The sequence below is a fragment of the Saccostrea cucullata genome, unplaced genomic scaffold (genome assembly GCF_032062105.1).
Source record: "Saccostrea cucullata isolate Sc308-1 unplaced genomic scaffold, CSIRO_AGI_Scuc_v1 ctg146, whole genome shotgun sequence".
Lineage (NCBI taxonomy): Eukaryota > Metazoa > Mollusca > Bivalvia > Ostreida > Ostreidae > Saccostrea > Saccostrea cuccullata.
The window spans coordinates 1094644-1119671 of NW_026919274.1; the positions used below are offsets into that span (position 1 = coordinate 1094644).

Below are 25028 nucleotides of genomic sequence, written 5' to 3' on the forward strand. Positions count from 1 at the left end.
AAATGTCTTATTATTGTATTACCAAAGAAATGACAACACCAAGCCAGGAGGTTTAGTCTATGAAGGTTAAAGTTAACCGCTAACACATAACTTATATATATTAAATGATTTTATATTGCAGAAGTATATTTTTTAGGTGTTGAGACCATGTAGTTAATAAAACTCTTTTTGAAAATCATTGAATTTATTTATTTTTGTCAATACTCCAAATATTATTGCATGTGTAAAATAAGGACATTTTAAACAACCCAATTCCTGTAGGGGGCATTACTAGCAGACACAAGCTATTTAAAGATATTTGGATTCCTTCCGTTATTACAACCTGCAATACAATTAATTAGACCAATTTGTTTTAAATATACTGTCAGCATACAATTGATATTTTTAGAGATTAACAACATTAAAGTATTTGTTCCTAAATATTATATTAAATTTGTTATATTAAAGAAAGATTTGCAACTCAAATGTCGTCTTACTCGTATAAATTTTATATATATATAGTATAACACTTTTCTTGGCAATGTAAAATTTGGCGTTTTACCTGCTTAAAGGTATGCAAATAATTTTGGCGTAATTTATTTTAGCGGACACAGAGTTTCAGCTCTTTGCAGGAGAACACTAAGAAGAGTTCTGAATATTTTAGCGATTAAAATTTTAGCGGGCTACCATCAAAACGCCAAAATAAGCCAAAATCAACACCTGCTAAAATAACCCTCTATACGGTATCAAGAAATCAACGATATAAATAAACTTATTTTCATGACGGACGTTCGGTATGATCTTTTTATGCGCCCGGATCGATAGATCCAGGGCGTGTATTATTTTTGTCCCGACTGTCTGTCTGTCTATCTGTTTGTTTGTCTGTCTTTCTGAACTTTCACCTTCATTATAACTTTTGAACCATGAAAGATAGAGGCTTCATATTTAGTATGCATACTCCACTAATTAAGCTCTTTCAAATGACACCAAGGTCAATGACCTTGTGACCTAAACTGTGGCCTATATGAAAAAATAGCTTTTTTCTGCAAACTTTAACCTTCATCATAACTTTTGAACCATGAAAAATAGAGACTTCATATTTGGTATGCATACTCCACTAATCAAGTTCTTTTAAATGACACCAAGGTCAATAACCTTGTGACCTTGACTGTGACCTATAAGTTAAAAGTAGCTTTTTTGAAACCTCACTATAACTCTTGAATATCCACCTATATTGTTTTTCTCCTGTCTCGCTGTGTCTGTTTGATTGTTTGTTTTGAACTTTAATTTACCTTCTCCATAACTTTTGAACCATGAAAGATAGAGACTTCATATTTAGTATGCATATTCCACTAATTAAGCTCTTTCAAATGACTTCAAGGTCAATGACCTTGTTACCTTCACTGTGGCCTATATGCTAAAAATAGCTTTTTTCTGCAAACTTTAACCTTCACCATAACTTTTGAACCATGAAAGATAGAGACTTCAAATTTAGTATGCATACTCCACTAATCAGGTTCATTCAAATGTCACCAGGATCAATGACCTTGTGATCTTGACTGTGACCTATATGCTGAAAATAGCTTTTTTGAATCCTCATTATAACTTTTAAACCATAAAAGATTGAGATTTCATATTTGGTGCGCATACCCTACTAATTAAGTTGTTTCAAATGACACCAAGGTCAATGACCTTGTGACCTTGACTGTGACTTTAATGCTTAAAATAGCTTTTTCCGAAATTTGTTGCTGCCGGGCGCATAGTGTTTCACAAACACATCTTGTTAATCCTTTTTTACAAATAAAATAAAATGAAAAATAATGGAAAAAATGTCTTATATAACTCATGATTTTTTTTTCAGACAGATTCCTTTATTAGACAGAGACAGCTTTAACATACACAAATGACGTTTTTAAAAAATGATAAGGAAAAGTACAAACATCTGTTGATTATTCTATATCTTTTCCTCAGTTCTATATATATTTTGGATGAAATCTCCATACTGCCTGCTCTTGTAATTAATGTTTCAAACAAGGACCTTTAACGCATCTCGATCCTGAAAATTGAAATAAAAGCAAAACAACAACAACAACGAAATATACATTTCTAAAAAAAACAATGAAACTCTGCTTCATAATTCTACCAAGATGCCGATGCTGTAATTGTGAAGTCACTACAAAGTTAGATGTGATGAAATTCAAGTCCTTTTATACCATAAAATAGTTAAACATAGCTTTCCTTATAGCTCAAGTTAATGAAAAATAAATAAGTTGCAATCTGTACTCTTTAACTACCGGGTACCACTGAAAACCATATTTACACAAAGAATCAATAATTATATATATATATTATTAAACCTTGATGCAAAAAATTACTTTTCCTAAGGACAAGATAGAAATAATTTAGTTTCTAGTTTGCCTTTATCACGTTGTTAAAAAATAAATCTGAGATTGCTGTTAAACCTCATGACAAACTTAGGAGAGAAGCCGTCATCTTTGTGGGTGTAGGTTTCGAAAGAACACAATACGACTTACTTGTCATCCGTGTAGTCACTGTGAGACCAAACATTCCACTCGTACTTTCCATTTATCTTCTCTGGCTCTTTCACTGTAACATACAGAGGATTTAAGGTAAATTTTTTAAATACTTTGAAAAAAAGACGAGAGCTTTCAGTAAAATTTCTTTTTTGACCATGTTTGCCCGCTACCTTTCTGTCTTGGTGAAGTTTTCTTTTTGCAGCTGTAAAGAAATTCAAGTATTAAGGGCCAAAATCTAAAAATAATGTATACATATGTATATTATGCATTTCAGGAAATGTTACTTACCAAACTCTGGACAACAAACCAGGATGACGAAAACACTTGTACAAGAAGTAAATCAACAGAACCACCATTAAAGCTGCCAGAAGTACGGCGGGTATGAACCAGGCCAGGTTCTCTGGGTTGTCAAAGAATCCGCCCTTGGAGTTACTTGATCCTCCGGAACTAGGTGGCGCAGTCGTAGTGGTGGTGGTAGTGGTTGTTGTAGAAGTGGTGGTAGTCGGGTCTATAGGGGGCAGATTTAATCAATGATGGCATATAATAAAATCACCTACATAGATATTGACATGTGATGATTTTCTTTTCTACTTTGAATTAACACTGGGTGAAAGTAAAAAGAATTTCAAAACGATTTTTTAAACTTCGGAGTTCTATGCATTTTATAATACTTATGCAAAAGAACTATATGCGGTATATTGAATATACATGTATTTGCCCCCACAAAAGTAAAATTTTGAAAACTTCCTGAAATGTGCTGAATTCAATTAATTGTATGAAAAATATAAATTAACAGAACATATTATAGTTCCAAAGTAGTTTATTCACAATTTTTGTTTTTATGACGTCACAAACTAGTCCGATTTTATATCCTTTTTTAGAAAGAGGACAAAATGGACAAAATTTCAACAATTTTAGCTTTAAAATTTATAGAACGCAAGTTTGTTCAGGAACAATATTTATATATTTCATTGATATTATCATTCTACACATAATATCGAAATATTGAGCATGAACACACATGCGCTCGGTGACATTAACTCAGAATATCGACTAAATATGTACATTTTCCCATAGAATTCATAAAAACCTAAAATTTACGTCATGTTTGTGACGTCATATCATACATATGACACCATTACTTATGAAAATATTTAGTGCTTTGAAGTCAGCATATACCCCTCTGTTTTAGAACATAATTAAATATTTCTCCATCAAAGTCTGATTTGGGGGGCAAATATTAGTTATTACCGAATAAAGTTCTTTACAAAAATCAAATGTATTCTAAGTAAAAAAATAACAGAATTGCATTCTTTTCATAGAAAAATACCTGTGATTACAATAGTAACTGGAGCTGTATCTTGTAATCCATTTGCGTTAGCTGCAGATAAAGTTAGGTCATATTTGGTGCCCACAGGTACATTGCACAAATCTTGAGCAACGTGAATTGTACCATCATTCCCTACCAAAAACCCCGCCCCTGAAGTGAGAGTAAAGGTCACGTCCTTGTGCTCCTGTTTAATATCCTTGTCAGTGGCAGTTACTTGGCCTGCCGAGGACCCGACTGATGAGCATTGTGAAACGAAGAAGGAGTAGCTCCCTTTGTCTAGAACAGGTGCGTTATCATTTATCTCATTTATTGTGATGGAGAGTTGAGTCGATATAGTATGTCCGCCTTTGTCCGTTGCCGTGACTGTGCATGTCACTACTTCCTGTTCCTTCCCAACAGAATCAAGGTCGTATTCTACAGACTGGGTTATAGAACCTTTTTAAAATAAAAAATCAAAAGGAATGATTTCAATATTGTTGCTGAATAAAGAACCTCAATGTTTATATATGAATAAAATTTTAGCAGTTTCTAACTTTCTACACGAAATTGACAATATGCACCTGTATTTGGATCCATACGAAATTTTCCTTGGTTGGTGCCACAGTCCATGGTAAAAGTTTGAACATCATTGAAATCAGGATCTATAACTTGCGTACCCGTAAAGGGATTGGTCAACACGTTTCCTGACTGAAGTATATTATTTCATTCAAAAGTATTTTAAACAAAGTTTTGCAACTCAAGCTACATATACTAGTCTGTAGACACAACCACACTGTAAAAATCTTTAAATGGTTTAATGTTTTTATTCTTAAATCTTTTTTACGGAGTTATATGACTAAAACATTAAATTGTCTGTAATTACACGGATAAAAAGATCCTAAAGTCTTCTGTAAGAAGATTCATTTCGTCATTAATTCTTATAAAGAGCTCTATAAAATAAGATTTACCTTTCCTTCTCCTGTTTCTATGGCATATACCGATTTAACAAACCCTGTCTGTTGTTCATTTACATCAGTAACAAGTATCGTCATTGTTTGGGGGATAGAACTCTCCCTGCCGTCGTTTGCAGTTACTGTGACGTCATACGTTAGTTGATTAAGTGTTCGAAGACTTTCATAGTCAATATTGTCTTTTACAGAAATCACACCAGCTACAAAATGAATACAATATGTTTTACATATCTCATTGTTATGATGATGGTGGTTAAATGCATATATTTATTTTATGAACCAGACACACCTTCATCGCCATGAGTATAAAATGAGATAGAAGTGAGTTTGATCTCTTCCTTATAGAATCAAATTCGCAAAAAATACTAAGGTAAGTATTTTTTTGGAGGGAAAATATTACGTCACTATTATAGAATATTTTTAGTTGATCATATTGAAATACTTATAAGGTTCTTGTATTTCATGAGGAGAATGATATTACATATTTATATCTACTTAAAAAATTTATTTCATATTATATTTTGGTGCAAAAAATAGGACAAATAATATCTATATAAATCAAAATAATTTTTCCAATTTTTTCCAAGTTCTGTTGCTGGTAGTATAGATATGACAAAAAGAGAATTGAGAGTCCTGGATACTGGAAATTTAACACATCTTTAATTGAAAATGAAACTTTCATCAGTGATATGAAAACTTTTCTCAATGAGCTTAAGTTCGATAGAGAAAACCCAACAAAATCTTGGGAAGACTCAAAGAGAAATGTAAAGGACTTCTGTATAATCTTCTCCAAGAATCTATCAAAATCTTACAAAAGTAAAATAAACTTTATTCAAGAAGAATTAAATAAAATAGAAGACCTGCCCTACGAAAAAATTGATATGAATAGAAAAAGAAAATTGGAAAACCAATGAACAGAATTTATTAACAAAAAAGCAAAAGGTGCTCAAGTTAGATCACGGGCAAACTGGATTGAAAATGGAGAGAAAAACACTTCATATTTCTTAACCTTAGAAAAGAAAAGACAGATATCAAATATAATAAAATCTTTAAATACTGAACACGGTACTGTTTTTGATGAAGATGAAATATTGCAATCAACATGTAATTTTTTTGAAAAATTATACACTTCAGAAAATGTAACTGATAATAAGATAGAGGAATATCTCAATGATTTACAATTAGAATATACTATAAATGATAAGGAAAGAATAGAATTAGATGAATTTCCTTCAATATCCGATTGTAAAGAAGCAGTGTTTAAAATGAAGAAAAATAAATCCCCAGGACTTGATGGACTACCTTGTGAATTTTATCAAACATTCTGGGAAAATATTTAAGATTTCTATTATCTGACTCTCAAGGAGATTTTTGTAAAATACCAAATGGCATATACACAAAGGTTATCTTTAATAACTCTTTTATTTAAAAAAGGTGACTCTAAAAATCTGACAAATTATAGACCTATTAGTCTAACAAATACTGATTATAAAATTATAGCCTTTATCTTAGCTAACAAACTACAAAAAATACTGAATAATGCAATACATATAAATCAATCAGCATATATAAAAGGGCGCAATATAGCCTTAAATGCAAGATTAATTGTTGATATTTTTGAATACTGTGAAGAAAATAACTTGGATTCAGTATTGTTATTCCTTGATTTCCAAAAGGCTTTTGACTCTGTAGAATGGAATTTTATGTTGAAAGTTCTTAAAAAAATAATTTTGGAGAAAATTTCTTGAAATGGATCACCATTTTATATGATAAGCCTATATTTAGAATAAAAAATAATGGGTGGATATCTAAAACATGTGATATGCACAGAGGTATAAGACAAGGATGTCCTATTTCTGCTATTTTATTCCTATTTGTAGTAGAAGTATTAGCCATTGCTATTAGATCAAATCCTAACATAAAGGGTTTTCAAAAACCTGGAATGACTGATATTATAAAGATAATACAACATGCAGATGACTAGACACTTCCTTTAAAAGATAAGAAGTCCCTTAAACATTCTTTAGAGGTTATAGAAAAATTCAGTAAAGTATCTGGTTTGAAACTAAACATGTCTAAAACAGAATGTCTCTTAACAGGTCAATTGAAAAATTTGTATCGACAAATAGAAAATGTTGAAGTTAATAATTCCTGTATAAAAGCTCTAGGGATATTCATAGGACATGATAAGGAAATATATTACAATAAAAACTGGACAAAAATTGTAGACGACCTAGAAAAACTTTTTGAGTCTTGGAAAAAAGAAAATTAACAATTCTGGGCAAAGTCTGTGTAATTAATAGTCTAGCAATATCAAAAATTATATATATTGGGTCAATTTTAAACTTTTCCAAAGGAAAATACAGTTAAGAAAATACAAAGTCTAATTTTTAATTTTATATGGAATAAAAAAGACAGAATAAAGCGAAACACTCAGATTGGAAGTGTTCAAGAAGGAGGAATAGGTATTGTTGATGTACTTTTAAAACTAAAATCCATAAAAGTATCATGGATTAAAAACATACTAAGTAAAACAAACTCCTTATTCCTATTTATTGATAGTTTGTGTAAAGAGAGAAATTTTGATTTTGAATATCTATGTAAAACAAACGTTATTGATACAAAAGACTATCAAATTATGGAAAACTTTCCCTTGTTTTACAAAGAAATGCTAGTATTTTTTGATGAATGTAAAAGAAACAAAAGAGAACTGAATTTGAATGCTTTATTAAAGGAACCACTGTGGTGTAATAATAAAATGAAGCATAAAAACAAGCCAATATTTTTTTCAAATTGGCTGAAAAGCGGATTTAAATATATTGGTGATATTGTAGACAAAAATGGTATGCAACCCATAGAATGGTTTTATGATAAACTTGTATGTAAGAGAAATTGGATTTGTGAATATATGATAATGAAAAATGTGGTTTTGAAAGCTTTTGTAGAATATGAATTTACAAATATACAGTATGAAAATATCAAATATGAAATTAATTCATATGATTTATTATACCATCATCAAGTAGCAGTGTTTGATATTACTTCAAAATTGATTTATAAAATTCTGTGTCTTGATAAATTTAAACCTCCCTTACATCAGTATTATTATGGAAAATTGTTTGAAATTCCAAAAACTGCTTGGAAATCTATATATGAACAAAAAATATTAGCAATTGCAGATAGAGGCATATCAGACTTCAATTACAGATTATTAAATAACTTATTATGTAATAGAGAAATGTTGAAGAAATGGAAAATTGTTGAAAATGAAATGTGTGTTTTTTGTAAAGATGTAAAAGAAAACAATGAACATCTTATTCTAAAATGTCAAAATGTTTCTCATATATGGGATGTTGTTCAGCAAGTTTTGAAATTTGATATAACATGGAAAAATATTGTTATTGGATTTTATTATGAAAAAAATGAAAAGATATTATTTTTGAATAGCATAATATCCCTGATTGCTTGTAAAATTTACAAATACAAAATGTACTGTAGACTTGAAAACAAAGAAGAAAAGCCTCAAGAAATATGTTATCATATGAAGAGTATATTGAATATTTTTACTGAAGTATATAATAAAATTAACCATATGAAATATTATAATGTTATAAAATGTATTAAAGAGAAACTATAATTTATAAACCCATTGTAGAATAAGCCTGTAGTTCTACGATCTTATCTGGGAGACAATAAATAGACTGTGTTTGAGCTGGAGGTGAGGTCTCCCAGATATATAAGGGTACCTATATACAAGTATACATATGATAATCAGCTGTATTTTTTATGACTTTTTTTTCATTAAATTTTGGGATAAAACCTTTACAATCATACATAAGATAATCAGCTGTATTTGTTAATGACTTTTCTTCATTTTGATATTTTGTGATAAATTATTCCACATGATTTTACATGACAAATAGAAAGAATGAAATTGTTCAAGTTATAAAATCAAATGCACTGTAACATGTATATGATGTTTTGTTTTTCTAAATAAAATGTTTAAAAAAAAAAAAAAAAAAAAAAAAAAAAAGAGAGAATTGAGATCGGTATTTTTTTTGTTTCAGTCAAGTGAAAACAAACACGAGAAAAGGGCTGTATTCAAAATGCTCTCTTATATTTTCTCTTCTACTTTCTTTCTAACTAGAAGACATTTTTATTCATTAAATTTGACTACACCGTACTGTTAGCATCAACATTAAAGTATGCGCCTCCCTCCGCCGGGCTGTAGGTAACAGTGTACGTATGGGTGTCCCCGGGGTCCTGGTCAGTCACCTGCACCTAAAATACCCCCGTCCCAACGGCCGTGTTCTCAGGAACGGTAACTGTGGACGTGGGTATGTTGCTGATAACAGGAATGTGGTTAATATCTGACATACAGGGAAAAAGGAAGTATAATCTCCATACTGAACTAAGTTAGTTAATTGCAAAAATTACTAAAAGAATCCGTAGTTCTGTTAAACTTAAGTAAATCGATGTGATAGAAATAAAAAAAAATCCTGAACTTTTTTTAGTACAGTTTATTGACACGAATCGCATTTAATATAAACCTACCATTTATATTGATGGTGAGAGTCTCAGGTCCAACAAGAGTGCGTCCATCATAAGCATAAATAAACATGTCATAGGTTGGAACTTTGTGAAGCATTAGGTCTTCAGTAGCTTTAATCTTTCCATCTACATATGTATATAAGTAATGAAAGTAAGTGTATCGTTTACATTCTATAGTATTCTTTTTAATTAGAACGTTGATAAATAAAATTAAAATGGTATTATTCTATAGATTCTAATATTAAAAAAGCATACCTAGAAGGTGTGTTGTTTTATTATTGAATATCGTTTTACTAACCTGCATATATTTCAAAAGGACAGGGGTCTGGGGAGCAGGTTTTGTTATAGAAGATCTGACTTGAGTCAGTATCAGTAGCTACTGCGCTGAAGATCTCTGTTCCAAGCGTTGTGGTTTTCGCTGATACAGATTGTGTTGCTTAAACGTCATAAAAAATATAAAGAGCTAATTCATTATAGGCCATGAATTAAACATGTTACCAGTATATCATTGGTTTATTTATTCAATGTGGGAGTCGGAAACATGAATTTTATAGTACCTGGTAATTTGTCGAGTACTGGTGGCTTATTTGGTATGATATTAACAGTGTGGTCTCCCCATGACGTCAAACTGTAGACATCGGTACACGTTACGTTTATCTTATATTGGGATACTACTGAGTGTACAAAGTTTGGGTTTTCCGCAGAGTAAATCGAATACACTACAAAGAAATGTGAGGTTCTGCTACACTCTATAATATCATTCACAGCATTTACAATATTTAAATATATCATTTATGACAGGCATTTTCTAGTTACATACCCGATGACCCTGATGCCTGCTTGAGAGTAAATGTCGCGGTTCCAGAGGATGGAATGACGTCATGAATAGAGCACGTATAAGTTTGTACGTCCGTAACAGTGAGATCTCCGAGCTTAGTCTCTGACGTCACGACTTCAGACAGGTCTGAAGCTGATGGAAGGATGGAGATATCCGGTGCCTGGTTAATTTATCGAAATCAACGCTTGAATCTCATACTCACTTTTTTTCATTCAAATAAAAATTGAACTCAGTAATATTAAACAAAATCAAGTTTATTTCATACCATGATTTCAAAGTTCTTAGTAAAATGATGTTTATTATTGTACATACTTTATATGATCTCATAATAATCTCACTTTTTTTGGTCCTACAACATACTGTACCGTATTTTCTATGACGATTGTTAAGGTTTCTGTCCCTGAGTTCCCACACTGGTCAGTAACAACAATACTAACGTCAAAGGTTCCCACTGACCACGTCCATCCAGCTTTTGGAGAAACCACGTCTGTGAAACAATTGGACGTTAATGGACATTCAAGTAAAGATTGCTTAGGGTAAATATTGTCAGAAAGGCCTATTGTAGTTAAATTTTAACTTTCTCCAACCCCTTTTTAATCCTAAACGTTTTTCTTGTTTGTTCTTTTTAAGTCCCTTTGAGAATTTATCAGTCATATTGGGACGCCCCCAGTGGCTTGTGGAGGGCTGCTTATATTCTGTGTAGATGTTTAGAAATGTAGAGAAAAATGTCTTTTATTGATCCCCAACTGGTCCCTAGAATGTATTTGAAAATTCTATCACATTATTGCAAATCTTAAGGACACTACCAGTTATGATCCAAGAAATTATTTGACGGATGAATAAAATTTAAAGGAGTCCTTGGAATATGGCTTTTATAGAATTACAATGGATGTCTTTATTCAACCCCAAATTAGATACTAAAATTGAGTCGAAAATTCCAGAACATTAAACATCAACCACCCACCACCAGGTATTCCAGAAGATTCCTTGGTTAATGAGTAAACCATAAGAGTTCTTATAACATAACGTATGTAGAATGAAATGTGTGGAGATAACGGACAGTATTCGAGCTCAAAGGTCCATTAAACATTACATATCAGAAGCAAACAGGGTCCTCTAAAACATCAGAAGTGAGATCCATCTTTGTTTCTGTATAAAATGGCCTATGATTTGAAAACCTTGATGGACTTCAGTAGAATATAACCAATCATATTACAAAAGAAGATTTGGCTACTGGGTAAACTTTAAGAAAGCTTTTGTAGCATAGTTTCTGTTTAACTTGTACATCTTTTTTCTATATTAAATAGCCCTTGGGACAGATATGGAAATTTCGAAACGTTGAAAAACTTCTAAAGAATACCAACAATCATATTACAAAAGATGATTTGGCTAAGTAAATTTAAACGTGAGAAGAGTTTTTGGATAGCAGTTTCTGTAGAAAAAAGTAGTAATTTTTAGCCCTCGAAATAGCATCAAGGTGAAAATGAAAATTCAGAAACCGTATTGCATATATATCATTCATATCCCAAAAGATGATTTTGATACAGCATGGTTCTTGAAAAACACTCTTTATACAAAAAATTAACATGCATATAGAGAAATCTAATTGGCCTCGATGTGAAACTTCCTTACCTTTTGGTACATCTACAGGAGAACATTGATTTGACATGTAGTTCACAAGATGAATTGGTTACTACTTTAAATATATGAGGAGTTGATGGAAGAAAAAAGAGTGCAAGACAGGCCGGAATAACAACAATGTACCCGAACTTTCTTTGAAAAAGTGTGGATAAAATACTAGTAAGTGTTACTACAGTCTATGAACTTGATTTTGTGGATAAGATTAATTCTTACGTACTCGAGGACATCTCAAATTTATCATTGTGTGTTTTCAGGCTGACGGAGAGCGTCGCCACATCTGCTGAATTGTCGTCTGTTATTGTCACTGTCATTATTGTTGTGGCGGGAGATTTGTCCTGGAACGTCTTGGTTGCTGGAAGGTTTTTCAATGTTGGTGCGACGTCTGAAAAAGTAGATGAAAAAACACTTGAAAATTATGTCCCCACGTTACTGAAAAAAATACGCAATCCACAAATAGTGACCCCCGAAAACTTTTTTTATTCTGCAGTATGGGGAAAAAAGATAGGGAGACAGAATCGCCATTCAAAATGTAACATAAATTCTAAATCGTACTTGCTTCTATCGTGGATTGAACAGCGTATGAACGTTGGCTAAAGAAGTTCGCTGTACTCCATTCATAAGATGTCCCCAAGGTAGGAGGCGTGGCAAAGACCTGTAAATAATTACCACCGGCGGATCCCGCTCCCGATTTGTATGGAACCATGTCACTAGATGAACTGTACCTTTATCGCGATAAGGATAAAAGGTTTTGCGTGATTATTAAATGAAAATTTTAATTAAAGGCTTAAATTTTATTAGATATTCATAATGGTCAAAATATTCAAATACATGTAATGCTCTAACGTATTTTAAAAGAGTACTGAAGTTTTCTACTCACCATCCGATGACGTCATTTTGCTTTATCACAACCTGCTGTCCTTGGGGAATGTCAAGACTTTGAACGATCAGCTGGCTTGCTTTCAAAGATTCAAGTGTAACAATTTATTTTTCAGTACCTCGAGAGTCTTCGAAGTAATGCCTTGAGTGTCAATTTTGCTATAGAATATATATAGATTTATATATCGAGTCAACATACGAATGAAAGTAATTACTGTAATTTGAATCGTTGTCAATTTATCTATAATACTAGTAGTTGAGTGGCAAAATTTTCTCTCAAGAAGTTTTTTTTTTAATAAATTCTATCTCTGGGGATAGAAAAAAAAAACTAATAACGGAGAACAGTTAAAGTAACTATCGGAATTTGAAAAAAAAAATAATTTGAAGACTACATAGATATCGCCAATAAAGAGCTTCAGCATCTTTTAAAATCAATTTCAGAGAATTTATATGAAGAATCAGAATGATTTTTAACGAGGTCATCCTTATATGACTCAAAATATGAATATTAAGAAAAAGCTCCATTGTTATCTGTCTATGATGTCAAAAAGCCTGAGGCCCGTTTTACAAAAGAACTTGAAACTAAGTCCAAAAATTTAAGTTGATTGTAAAATTCTGCAAAATTATCGATTCTTTTTAAAATTGCCTGCGCAAAAATAAATCTTACTACAATCCTTTTAAAATGACCAAACCAGTTTCAATATACATGTAATATAGATTACAAAGTTATAAGCAGAGTTAAAATTTAATCTTAGTCGTAAGTTCTTTTGTAAAACAGGCCATTGTTTTTTATGAATGGTTGTATGAGTATAAAGCATAGAGAAAGTAATATCATGCTGAAAATGTTATCTTTAGGATACCATAATTTTTTTTTCAGCAGAGGTGGTTAAATGTTGAAATCGTACATATTATTTTTGTTCAAACGTATGTCGAAATATCATCATAGATTAAGAGAGTGGACTCGGAGATTATTTAAATTTAGCACTTAGATCTACATATACTTGAGTGCTTCAAACAAGTTCACAAAAAAGGTATCAACAGTGTCGTTTAATTTCATCACTTTGCAACTTCTATGGTCGATACATTGACCTTCTCAGGAAATACAATCTGCCATCTAGTCGAATGCTGACTGACGTTTTCCATACTAATTGTCAGGTTATTATTTACGCAGTGAATTGTTTACGGATTTTCATGACAAGGAGGGTGCGACGGGTGTGTCCGGTAGACAGGGGATACTCACTCTTACATGACACCTGATCCCACCTCTGATATTTTCAAAGGTCCATGATTGCGCTATTCTATATCTATAGGTTTAAATGGACTTTTGATCTTGATAACTGTTTGCTATCTCCATATTCTTTTTTTCATTTTGAAAGATTCTGGTAAAATAACATTTCCATAGCAGAATGATTAATTAAGTATATTTTTAAAAATTCTATATGGCAATAAATAATCCCAACAAGTTAACCTCATTATGAATAAGTCCCCTTAACTCTTGAAATTGGCAGATACTCCTGACCTCCTCTTCGCAGAGATTTTTACTTACTTGTTAAATGTTCATAAAATGTTATAGAACTGTTTATGTTCAATATAGAATACAGTACAGGGATATTTATATATGATATCAATCATTAATGTAATTAATTTAGATTCAAATGAAAAGTGACCCTATTAACGACATTGTTAACTCCACAAGTAACAGGTGTACTTGAAAAAAATGTTCATGCTTTTAAAAGAGCACTTTGAAATGAGGAAGATTTAATATTTTGAAAGCTTAGTGAAGTCATAAAATGTAACCGTGTGTATATTTTTAATGCGTGTGTGTATTGCCTTATGACTACCTCTATGTATATATCCATGGGTCAATAAACTGGACTGAATTCATATATTGAATACTGCATTCTAACTTTTACAGATCTGCGTTTCTATCAAAATGAATTTGGGACTTGTGTTAAATATAAAGAGAATTATGAAAAATATTTATCTTGTCTGTGGTAATTTTAAAAAAAAAATTGTGAGTTGTGAGTTTAACAGCACTTGTGAGAATAAGCTTCAATTGTTTTGTAAAGTTGAATGGTAATACAACAATTAAGCATCTTGTTTTCCTTAAAATTGAAATATGAATTTAACATTGGGGTTGTTTTCTGAAGTCCATTCAAGACAATACAGATTGAGGAATGGGCGAAAATTCTCTTCTAAAATCATAGGTAAGATCAGGTGCCATGGAAATGTCAGAAACCCCTTTGACTTGCCACACATTATCATGACTGGGTAAACAGAAAATCCACAGACAATTCAAAGTGAATATCATGACCTAATAGTTGGCATGAAATATGTTAGTCAACATCTAGATTACATTTGCAAAAATACCATTGAGTCAACCACAGAATTTACAAAATATTGACTATTAACGAGGAGGTATCCTTGTTTCATCAACTAATTTGCTCTTACGGTTTATTCACATAAAAACATGCTATCTCATGTATATTCAACAAGGAAATTTTCCTTTATTAATTTGCATAAAGTGACTTGTGAATTTTTTTTTTTACATTTAAATAGAAAATACAGGCAAATACATTGCGCATATACTATCATCCTCTTGGATGCCTTTTAGTGCAATACTGGTAACCTCTTTTTGAAAAGGTTTTAAAAAGTTTATAGTTGTTTGAATGTTCAAGATCAAGATTTTTTTTAGCTCAGAATATTGTGTAATGAAATATGGAGAAGGCAAACACAATCTCTCTCGTTTAATATATATGAGTTTTTCCGAGTTTGCCCGATCACGGCAAGGAGCGTACAACGCGGTCGTGAGCTGTCTAACATGACACCTGATCCCATCTTTGATGTTTTAAAAGTCCATGTTTACTCTGCTTTCAATTTGTATTGTTTCAATGGAAATTTGGGCTTAATTACTGTCTGTCGTCTCCATATTTCATAATGCAAGATTGTGAGATAAAAAAAAATCTTGATCTTGAACATTTCAAACAATATAATCTTTTTTAAAACCTTTTGAAACAATTGTTACTAGTATTACACTAAAAGTAATCTTGAAACGATGCAAATTGAAAAAAATATCAAGCATGGACCTATAAAACATCAAAGGTGGGATCAGGTGTCATGGAGGAGTAAGCGTCCACTGTCAACTGCTCACATCCACCGTATGCTCCTTGTCATGGTCAGGCAAACACAAAAATCCGTATATCAGATGAGAGAGGGGGAGATTTACTTACGAGAGTCAAACGAGTAACTGTGTTCCCCAATTAATTTATACTTTGAATCCTCCGGACGCCATATTTGTAGGTTAATTGTTCCCTGAGTCTGAATAAACACCTTCCAATTGACCAGTACCCCACAACAGCCTGCGGTGAAGGACGGGTCTGTCATTAAATAACCAGTACCTAAAGAAGAACATAAAAGTAATGCTGATTTTGACATGGTTTATCTTAAACATTAAAAGGTGCCACTTTCCATGGTATGCATATGAGAACAGGGTAGTGAAACCCAAAATTCTATGTAGTGAGACTAATGTCTATATCAGTTAGAATTTGCAACACAACTTTTAATACTTAAATTTAAACGGAATTGAATTGTGTATTTTTCCAACAGTAAGAAATCACAGCCTCAAAATTACAAAATCAAGGGTGGTTTTTTTAAAACCTGGTTTTATTCAGATCAGGTTAAAATTATTGGAGTAGTGTCATTTACAAGCAAAATATAAAATATTACACCTAAGATTAGCATACCTGTTTTCCAAATTTCATTGAACAAACAGAAGTATATCTGAAGAAGGATTAGCATTTCGAAAGAATTTGATGCATTCTATTAAACCTTTAAAAAATATTGGTTACTTCACCACATATCTCTATTTAAATTGGAAAATTAATCGGAAAACCCGGGTCCTGACAATGGTTTTCTGATACAGCAACAAGGATTTTAATTGAAAATAAATGTAGAATTTCAAATTATTCCCTCATAAGTAAGGATTTTTTTAAGTGAATAAAAAGCGGGTCGTACTTTATATTTTTTTCTGGACACACTTACTTGTGTTGTTGTCCAGTGTCTCATTGTTATGGACTGGATCCGCTCCTAAAGTTGTCGTCCCGGTACAGGCAGATCCTGAAAAAAAAGAAAAAATACTGTACGTTTTTATTTCAATTATGGTAAAAAATTCCCTTATCTACTATTTTTGATATTACTTTAGTACGTATAGTAGCTGGCAAGTTGTTGATTATTATAAATTTTGATCCTTAATTTGATTGATTTCTATTCTTTGCATGACTATAAATCTTACCATCTAATAGGTTAAATTTTAATGCAAAAAGGATAAAAAATACGGAACATTTCGGCAACATTTTATCCTGTTTTAACATCTGTTGTGATTTTAGTTTTAGGTTTGTTGAACCAGCTCGCACTGAATTTTCCAGTAGAGTCGGATTATTTCATTTACTTGGGCATTCAAATAGACTTTAGATATCATTTTTATCATTATGCTCTATGGGCATAGAAGTGAAATGATGTTGAATATCGGTTATGTCCGTGTTCAGTTGCATGGATTTAAAAATCACACGGACCACGCGTTGAAAAGATAAATGTGCTTTTGAAGATTTTGTGTTTTTCAAATAGAAATCAATTCTTGGGGTGGTTATTATCAACAGACTTAAGATTAAAGTAGGTGATGTAAAAAATAACGATTTGGCGAAGTTGAAGTTAATAAAATTTAGCAAAAAAAACATACACAAAGCTGTAATTTTGATATTTACTGTTGCCAAAAAAGGAATTCTCCATAGATAAATAAAAAGTCTATTATTAAAACCAAATAAAAATATACGTAATCAAATACGTATGATTTTTAATAGTTGAAAGTTAAATGTATTGGTATTATGGACAATCTAAGTCAAAATTCTATAATTGTTTTAATAATTTTTTTAATTAGCTAATTTCATTACGATAAATGTGAATGCTAGATACTTTTACATTTGCCGTGAGTTAAACATAACAACATGGCATTCAAAGATTGTAGCTTCAAAACATTTTTTTTAAAAAATATTTGACTTCTTTTTTGCAATTTGAAAAAATTGGCATACACGCATATATGGTAGTTAAGTCATGAAATTAAAGTCACTTTCCTTCAACTTCAGAGATCTTTTCTTCAAGTACCGGGGGTATTTCTTTTTTCTTTTTTTAAATAATATTTTTAATAAAAATACTAACATGTTAAGAAGAAAATTTTTAAGAAGAATTTAATTGTGTAATGAAATTCTTGATTTATTTTAAAATAACATTTAATTGAGATCCATCTACGAAAAAACAATGGAGAGAGAGAGAGAGAGAGAGAGAGAGAGAGAGAGAGAGAGAGAGAGAGAGAGAGAGAGAGAGAGAGAGAGAGAGAGAGAATAATATGTAAATTGGTCAGATATAGATATCTTTTAGAAGCACTGATCTAGAAGGGGATATATTTGAAAACATTTCATTTCACTAATTATTTCAACATTTTCCCGGGCCCTATATTTAATATCACCATGTTAGTATACACTGCAGTCAAAATGACAAATAAAATGACAATGTTCAGAAAAAGAAAAATATAATATCATTATTTAACAGCACTGAAGACAAATTTCGTTTATGAAGTTTAGAATACAAAAATAGACCTTCTAATTACAATTACAAATGGGTACACAATTAGTGCCCATTAGAATTCCGACAGATTGTTGGAAGACTTGATCTCCAAAAACTGATAGATACAGTGTAAATTGTCATTCAAAAATTCTTGATCTAGCATTTTCTTTAAATTATTACTTGTGAAACAATCAGACTGTTTTTTTTTTAAAATAATTTTGCAAATGGCCATGCAATAACAAGGTAAGTTATTTTATGAGTTCCATTTTTATTGGGAAAAAACTGTAATTAAAAAAGAACTTTACTAAATATTGAGGGGAAGGGTTGTATAAATTGTCTAAAAGTTGATCGTTTTGAAACCACTGATTTTGGTCAAATTTTGTGATTTCAAAGAAGATGGGGGGATAAGGCGGACGAAGTGCCTACAGTGCGACAGATATGGAGTGAAAAATTAAATCTCAGATACATCCAATTTTTTTTTATATTTCATCTAATATCAAAGTATATTTAATGTAAAATCTCTACAATTTACAAAAATCTCACAAAGACTGAAAATATTTGCCTATGAAAAAGCATACACACACTAAAAAGAACAAAAACGATTGTTTTCTCATACTTTAACATTTTTCATTATGAGTCGGACTCGCTTCATTTTTTTTTTTTTTTTTGAAAGATAGTCCTAAAAGTTTGCTATAGAATATACATTTTTTGGTTTACAAAAACATGGAGCGATGACCCACTATACTTTAAAAGTACACTTTTATGACAAAACATTCGCGTCTTTTCGAGAAAAATTTTAGGTCCATTAAGTCAAAGCAGTATGATACGTCAGATTTTTATTGATAGAAGTTCGAATCCCACGAATACCAACTAATATTTTCAAAAAATTAAAAAAAAATTAAAGACAATTTTTCCTCTCAGAAAAGGTTTTTTTCATAATTTTATTAATTTCAATAATGAGAAGTTAGGCCTAATTTAAATAATCAATTCACCTGTTGAATATGATTTCTTTTACATCTGAAGCTATAGGCATTCTGTCCGCCTTGTTCCCCCGTCTTCTTTCTAAAAGTTCTTCAGAGTTTTTTTTTAAAACAAGAAGTTTAAGAATCCAGTAACGTTATATGATATGACTTATTCAAATTCATTTTGATTGTTGGGAATTCTTTTGCTTAGTATGAATTTCAAAATTGACATTTTATAAGATTTTGAAGAATTCCCTCTAATATTCACAGGTGCTCGAGGACGGGAAACCCCTCCCCGCGTTCGATACCCCAAGGGTTTTTTTTTTTTTTTTTTTTTTACTTTTTTTAAATAAAATATTTTTATGACATATTCACAAAGTATTACAACTTAAAAATCCAAAATTTAAGCTTAAATATATAGCCTTTTATATTTCATACTCTCTAGATAGCTGATACTGTAAGTTGTGGTATCTGTTATAGTATCAGAGAGTGTGATTTTTTTTAAAAAGGCAAGCTTTACCTTTGGAGTTTGTTTTTTGGAGGGGGATTTAAATCTTTGTGAATATGTTATAGAAAAATATTTCATTTTAAAAAAGTCGAAGAATTAACCCGGGGGGGGGGGGGGGGGTCCCAACCCTAAGCACTTGATGCTCTGTTTTTTAATTTTGTTACCTATGAATTTTCTTTTTTTTTTAATTAAAAAAAGAACTTAAAGTAATCCTGTAAATTTATTATTAGGCCTAGTGCAATTAAAAATTTTAGAAAAGAAATATATTTTTTCTTGTGTTAGATAATGAACTCAAGATTTACTTCCCCCTTGGTGAATCCCAGCTTACACGTATTTCGTTTCAGCCAATCAGAAAAAGCCACGCTTGTTATTTCGGGACAACAACGTGTTGACAGAAAACCGGCAGTTGAGTGAGAGATTGAGAGAAGAGGAGAAACAAACGACAATGAACATACTTTGTAAGTGCAATCTTTATTTATATAGTGGATTTTGTTAAAAATGTCTTGAATTTCAGAAAAATTGTCATGTCATTGTTAATTTTCATAACACATCCAAGAAGGGGTGTGAGGAAAAGAAGTCTTAACTGTTCAATTTTCATTTATCTGTTTATAATGGATTGGGGAAGCTCTCTGTCCACCCCTTACTTAAAATATACAAGAACTTAAGATTCAGACAAGATTTAGCAAACAGTCAACCTTGGCGTAGCCTAATATGTGGAGGAGTTAAATTGATATGTTCTGATAAAAAGTCCATAGAAAATATGAAACTTCAAAGGTACAGCATACCAGGTATAAATTTATTCCTATGAAAATCAATACTAAGAAAAGTCTAACTTTTCCATTTTCCGACGTTTTTCTGAGCAGTTATGTGTTTGAATGTGGATAGTTAGAATAATTAAACTGTGTCTCGGACAAACCCTCGATCTCCACAAAACCGGGTCTTTTATCATTTTAACTATAGAACATTCTATCTAGACTGCGTAGTGAGATATTTGACCGGTCGATGAGATACTGGACCAGATCAGCTGTATCACATTTGCATTCTTTGGTGATTTAAAGTCATATGTGTGTGTCTAAGATAAAAAATAAAGGGAAATAAACATTTTGTCGACCCCTTGAACCAAATTGAAACTCTTTGCCTCAGACAGATAGTTTGGTTTTTGTATGGGACCGTCCAACAAAATGCATGTTGCCCTTGAACACAGTCAGTAAATGTATATCCTGCAACCACCCTTTAGTATTGACCAAATAAATGTAATCTAATAAACCATTAGCTATATTCTGTCAATTCCCTAATAAAGCCAGATGTATTTCTATGTCTTTAAATTAGTTATTTTGAAAAAATCATGTATTTGATATTATTCCCTTTCAGTGTTGGCGGTGGCGGTGTCTTCTGCTTCAGCTTTATACTCTAGTTCTGATGATGTCCTAGAGTTAACTCCCTCTAATTTCAACAAAGAAGTTATCCAAAGTGACTCACTTGTCTTTGTGGAGTTTTATGCACCATGGTATGAATGTTTATTTCTATTTTACTTGCACAGTTTTATTTTAATGAGGGTAATGATTCTAATGATCTTCGAGTAATGTAAATTTTAAGCAACTTTTACTTTATTTGAACTTACTTGAAAGAGTGAAAATGTGTGTGACTGCCATTTTCCTCCCACACAGAAAGTAGAAACTGTGTTTGTAATCTTGTTTACAATGTACTACAGGTGTGGACATTGTCAACAGCTGGCTCCAGAATGGAAAAAGGCTGCAACTGCCCTGAAGGTAAAATCCTCTGAAGAATTTTTTCTGTATAAAAATATTTGAGACACCTTAAACATGTATAAACAAGGTGCATTTAGTATTCTTTCATGAAAAGTTCTTCTCATTACTTGGCTTTATTGATGAAACATGACTTAGAATAATTTCAATTGTTTTAAAATATTAACGGGGACTATATGTACAAGTAGTGCATCAAATTTACTTCTGAGAATTTTTTACTAAACAGGGTGTGGTGAAAATTGCTGCAGTGAATGCTGATGACCACCAGAGCTTGGGAGGGCAGTATCAGATTCAGGGATTCCCAACCATCAAGGTGTTTGGAGCCAACAAAAACAGTCCATCTGATTATCAAGGTAAATCTCTATAAACAGTGATGTGGTCAGTTTGAGCAGTGCAACATTAGCATGCATACAAGTATCTATATAGAGTCAATATTCCAAGAGTAAGTGGATAGTTCCAATTCTAAATAAATATCTAAATGAGTGCAGATGAGTTTGGACTAATTATTTGAGATCAAAAAGGGTAAGGTATACAGTTGTGTAAAATTCATGATTTTGAAATTATATTTAATAATTCATTCATTGTCAACATTTTATGCTTAGGCCAACTTGAAAATTAGAATTGTTGATATACCATATAATTTCTATTATTCTTTACATGAAAAAGTTTGCCATGAATTTGTGTTTCACCAACACATCTTATTTTATATAAAGGGGGAAGAACAGCTGATGCTATTGTAAGTGAAGCCATGTCCAAACTGAGAAGTCTAGTTCAGGACAGACTGAAGGGTAGAGGAGGATCCGGGGGTAGGAGTGGTGGAAGTGGTGGTGGAAAAGTAAGAGTTTTTTTGGACAAATCTTTTTTACTGAGATGGACCTTACTGATCAAATATACAGGTTTATAGATTTAGAAATTAAAGATGCTTCAAGTTAAAAGAGTTTTAAGATGATTAATTTACTCTAGCCCATTGCGGAAAACATGGCACATTGGTCTAGTATTTGGCCAATTCGCCAAAATCTTATCTGCTTCACCACTGGTTATTAGCTCTGGCCATTGAGCCTTATGGCTTGTCAAAAGATTTTGTTTGAGGCTCATTGACCTTCTTGTACATGATTTCACTCAAATTCACTGGACTGCATATCGTTTCAAGTTCATTGAACAAATATGGAAGTTGAACTGAATTAATAACTCCTATATTAGTAACTAGGTATATCATAAAAATCAGGCTCTTTGTACATGTAATTTTTCCTTCCTCAGTCTGGCGGTGGTGGCAGTCCTGATGATGTGGTAGAGCTGACAGACAGTAACTTCCAGAAGCTGGTGTTGGACAGTGATGATATGTGGATGGTTGAGTTCTTCGCACCGTGGTGTGGACACTGTAAGAATCTGGCCCCACACTGGCAGAGTGCTGCCTCAGAAATGAAGGGCAAGGTCAAGTTTGGAGCTCTGGATGCTACAGTGCATTCTGTCATGGCTAACAGATACGGAGTAAGTCAAAAAATTTTGCTGATGTTATCATGTCATAAAAATTATATTCTTAATATAGTTTACAATTTCATTTAAAATCAAAATGTTTTAGGACTGAAATTTTGGAGAGGGATGTATATTTTCATTTGATTATTTTTTTTAAATTGTGTCCACTGGACATTTTTATAAAACCTATTTTGATTGGCTAGGTGAGAGGATACCCCACCATTAAGATGTTCCCTGCAGGTAAGAAGGATGGGGAGGCTGAAGACTATGATGGAGGAAGGACCTCCTCAGACATCGTTAACTGGGTCACCGAGAAATTCGCTGCCAACCTCCCACCCCCAGAAGTTGTGCAGGTAGGTTACAGGAATAGCTTCCTAATTTATATGTATATTAAATTGATCAGTAATGGGACATTCAGATTTATAATCTCATATCAGTAACAAATGGTTAAATCTTAGTAAAGGAACAAAAATCATGTACTCTTTTGTTTATTAATGGAGTATTTTAATTTCCCCATTGACAGATCCTGTCACAACACACCATTAAGGAGAACTGTGAAGAAAAGCAGCTGTGTGTTATTGCTGTGTTACCCCACATCCTGGACTGTCAGTCTCAGTGTAGGAATGATTACCTACAAATCCTCAAGGATATGGGAAACAAATTCAAGAAACAGCCCTGGGGGTAAGGATACTATCTCTCATTTGAACATGTTCCATTAGATTTTCACCATAAGAGGGAACTGATTTTAACCGTTTGTGTATTGACCAGTGTTGTGCAAGTATGTGATGTAATTTGATGCCTTTCTCTTTGTAGCTGGATATGGACAGAAGCTGGTCAGCAGATGGAGCTAGAGTCATCTCTTGGTATTGGTGGATTTGGTTATCCTGTATGTCATCTTCATTACTATAGCTATTTTTTACTATATTTCTTTCAATTGAATTTTAATAAACAAAATACATTTTTCATTTCATGCATCTTTTTACAATTGCTCTTTCTTTTTTACAGGCCATGGCAGCTGTAAATACCAGGAAACAAATCTATGTCTTACTGAAGGGACCATTTAGTGAAAAAGGAATCAATGAATTTTTGAGGTAACATTGCACAAATATTTCAACAATTTTTATTTTTCACCAATTATAAGAAGTGAAGGCACTAAACTGATTTCGTTTTGTGTTTTGTCAGAGATCTGTCATATGGTAAGGGGGCACCTGTTCCACTGAAAGACTCCAAGATAGCAAAGATAGAGAAAGCAGAGGAGTGGGATGGCAAAGATGGAGAGGTAGGGTTTTCAGAGCTACTGCATGGGTTTACACTCCACATTTGTATTATTAGTGCAGATATTTTACTTAGTATCAATAACAGCAGTTATTTCCCTTTACTTTACACCAACTTTCTTTTTATTATAGCTACCAGTAGAAGAGGATTTAGATCTGAGCGATATTGATTTGGACGATATGAAGGATGAGTTATAGATTTAAATTGTCATGTGTGGATTAAATGTATTGTGTGTGGATGTGTATATATGTGTTTACAAGAGAGCATGACTGCTGAAAATGAATAAATGCCATTTGTGAAATGAAACTGTGTTTAGTTTCATTCCTTAATGTGCGTAATTGTGGATTAATATTCAATCAGTTATTTTTTTACTCTCCATTATGTGGAGTCATGAATGATCTGTTGTTTGTGGAAGATGTATATTTTTTGAGATCATGTTAAGTATTTGTGTTTGACTTAATTATACTTTTGTCTGTGAAAATCCAATGTGGGAAAACCATCTGTATCTTATTGTTACATGTACATGACCAGAAGGAGAGATGTTAGTTGCTGATTTTGTCAAAATGAATTCATCTGCTTTATGACCATTAATTTATGACGTAAAATAAAAATTGAAAACCCAAAGAGTTGTTTTTGTTCTCTAATAACAAATTGTAGTTTTCATTTCCTCCAGTCTGATTAAAACTTCCACTCTTCCGAAGTCAAAGAAGGGGGCTTGTAAGATTT

At 32.0% G+C, this 25028-nt stretch overlaps 2 protein-coding genes across 2 annotated transcripts; one reads left to right on the forward strand and one right to left on the reverse strand.

Annotated features, from left to right (window-relative positions):
* Positions 1 to 2648: 2648 nt before the first annotated feature.
* LOC134283755 (protocadherin Fat 1-like) lies at positions 2649 to 17043 on the reverse strand. The gene is given in 17 exon segments (XM_062766240.1): positions 2649 to 2718; positions 2805 to 3024; positions 3847 to 4281; positions 4407 to 4533; positions 4794 to 4996; positions 8981 to 9166; positions 9351 to 9473; positions 9646 to 9783; positions 9905 to 10066; positions 10168 to 10345; positions 10551 to 10672; positions 12044 to 12208; positions 12379 to 12548; positions 12704 to 12782; positions 15933 to 16100; positions 16744 to 16818; positions 17037 to 17043. Coding segments are annotated over 17 exon segments (2628 nt in total).
* Positions 17044 to 20107: 3064 nt separating this feature from the next.
* LOC134228546 (protein disulfide-isomerase A6-like) lies at positions 20108 to 24926 on the forward strand. The gene is made up of 12 exons (XM_062710201.1): positions 20108 to 20246; positions 21160 to 21295; positions 21500 to 21557; positions 21781 to 21907; positions 22268 to 22389; positions 22812 to 23042; positions 23231 to 23380; positions 23551 to 23708; positions 23841 to 23913; positions 24033 to 24118; positions 24210 to 24306; positions 24434 to 24926. The coding sequence occupies exons 1-12, from the start codon at positions 20234 to 20236 to the stop codon at positions 24497 to 24499; spliced, it is 1317 nt and encodes a 438-aa protein (XP_062566185.1). The 5' UTR covers positions 20108 to 20233; the 3' UTR covers positions 24500 to 24926.
* The last annotated feature ends 102 nt before the right edge of the window (positions 24927 to 25028 follow it).

Coding starts and splice junctions, on each gene's coding strand:
- LOC134228546 (XM_062710201.1), top strand. Junction 21,908..22,267: donor CAGTCCATCTGATTATCAAG/GTAAATCTCTAT, acceptor TTTTATATAAAG/GGGGAAGAACAGCTGATGCT. Junction 23,043..23,230: donor TCATGGCTAACAGATACGGA/GTAAGTCAAAAA, acceptor TTGATTGGCTAG/GTGAGAGGATACCCCACCAT.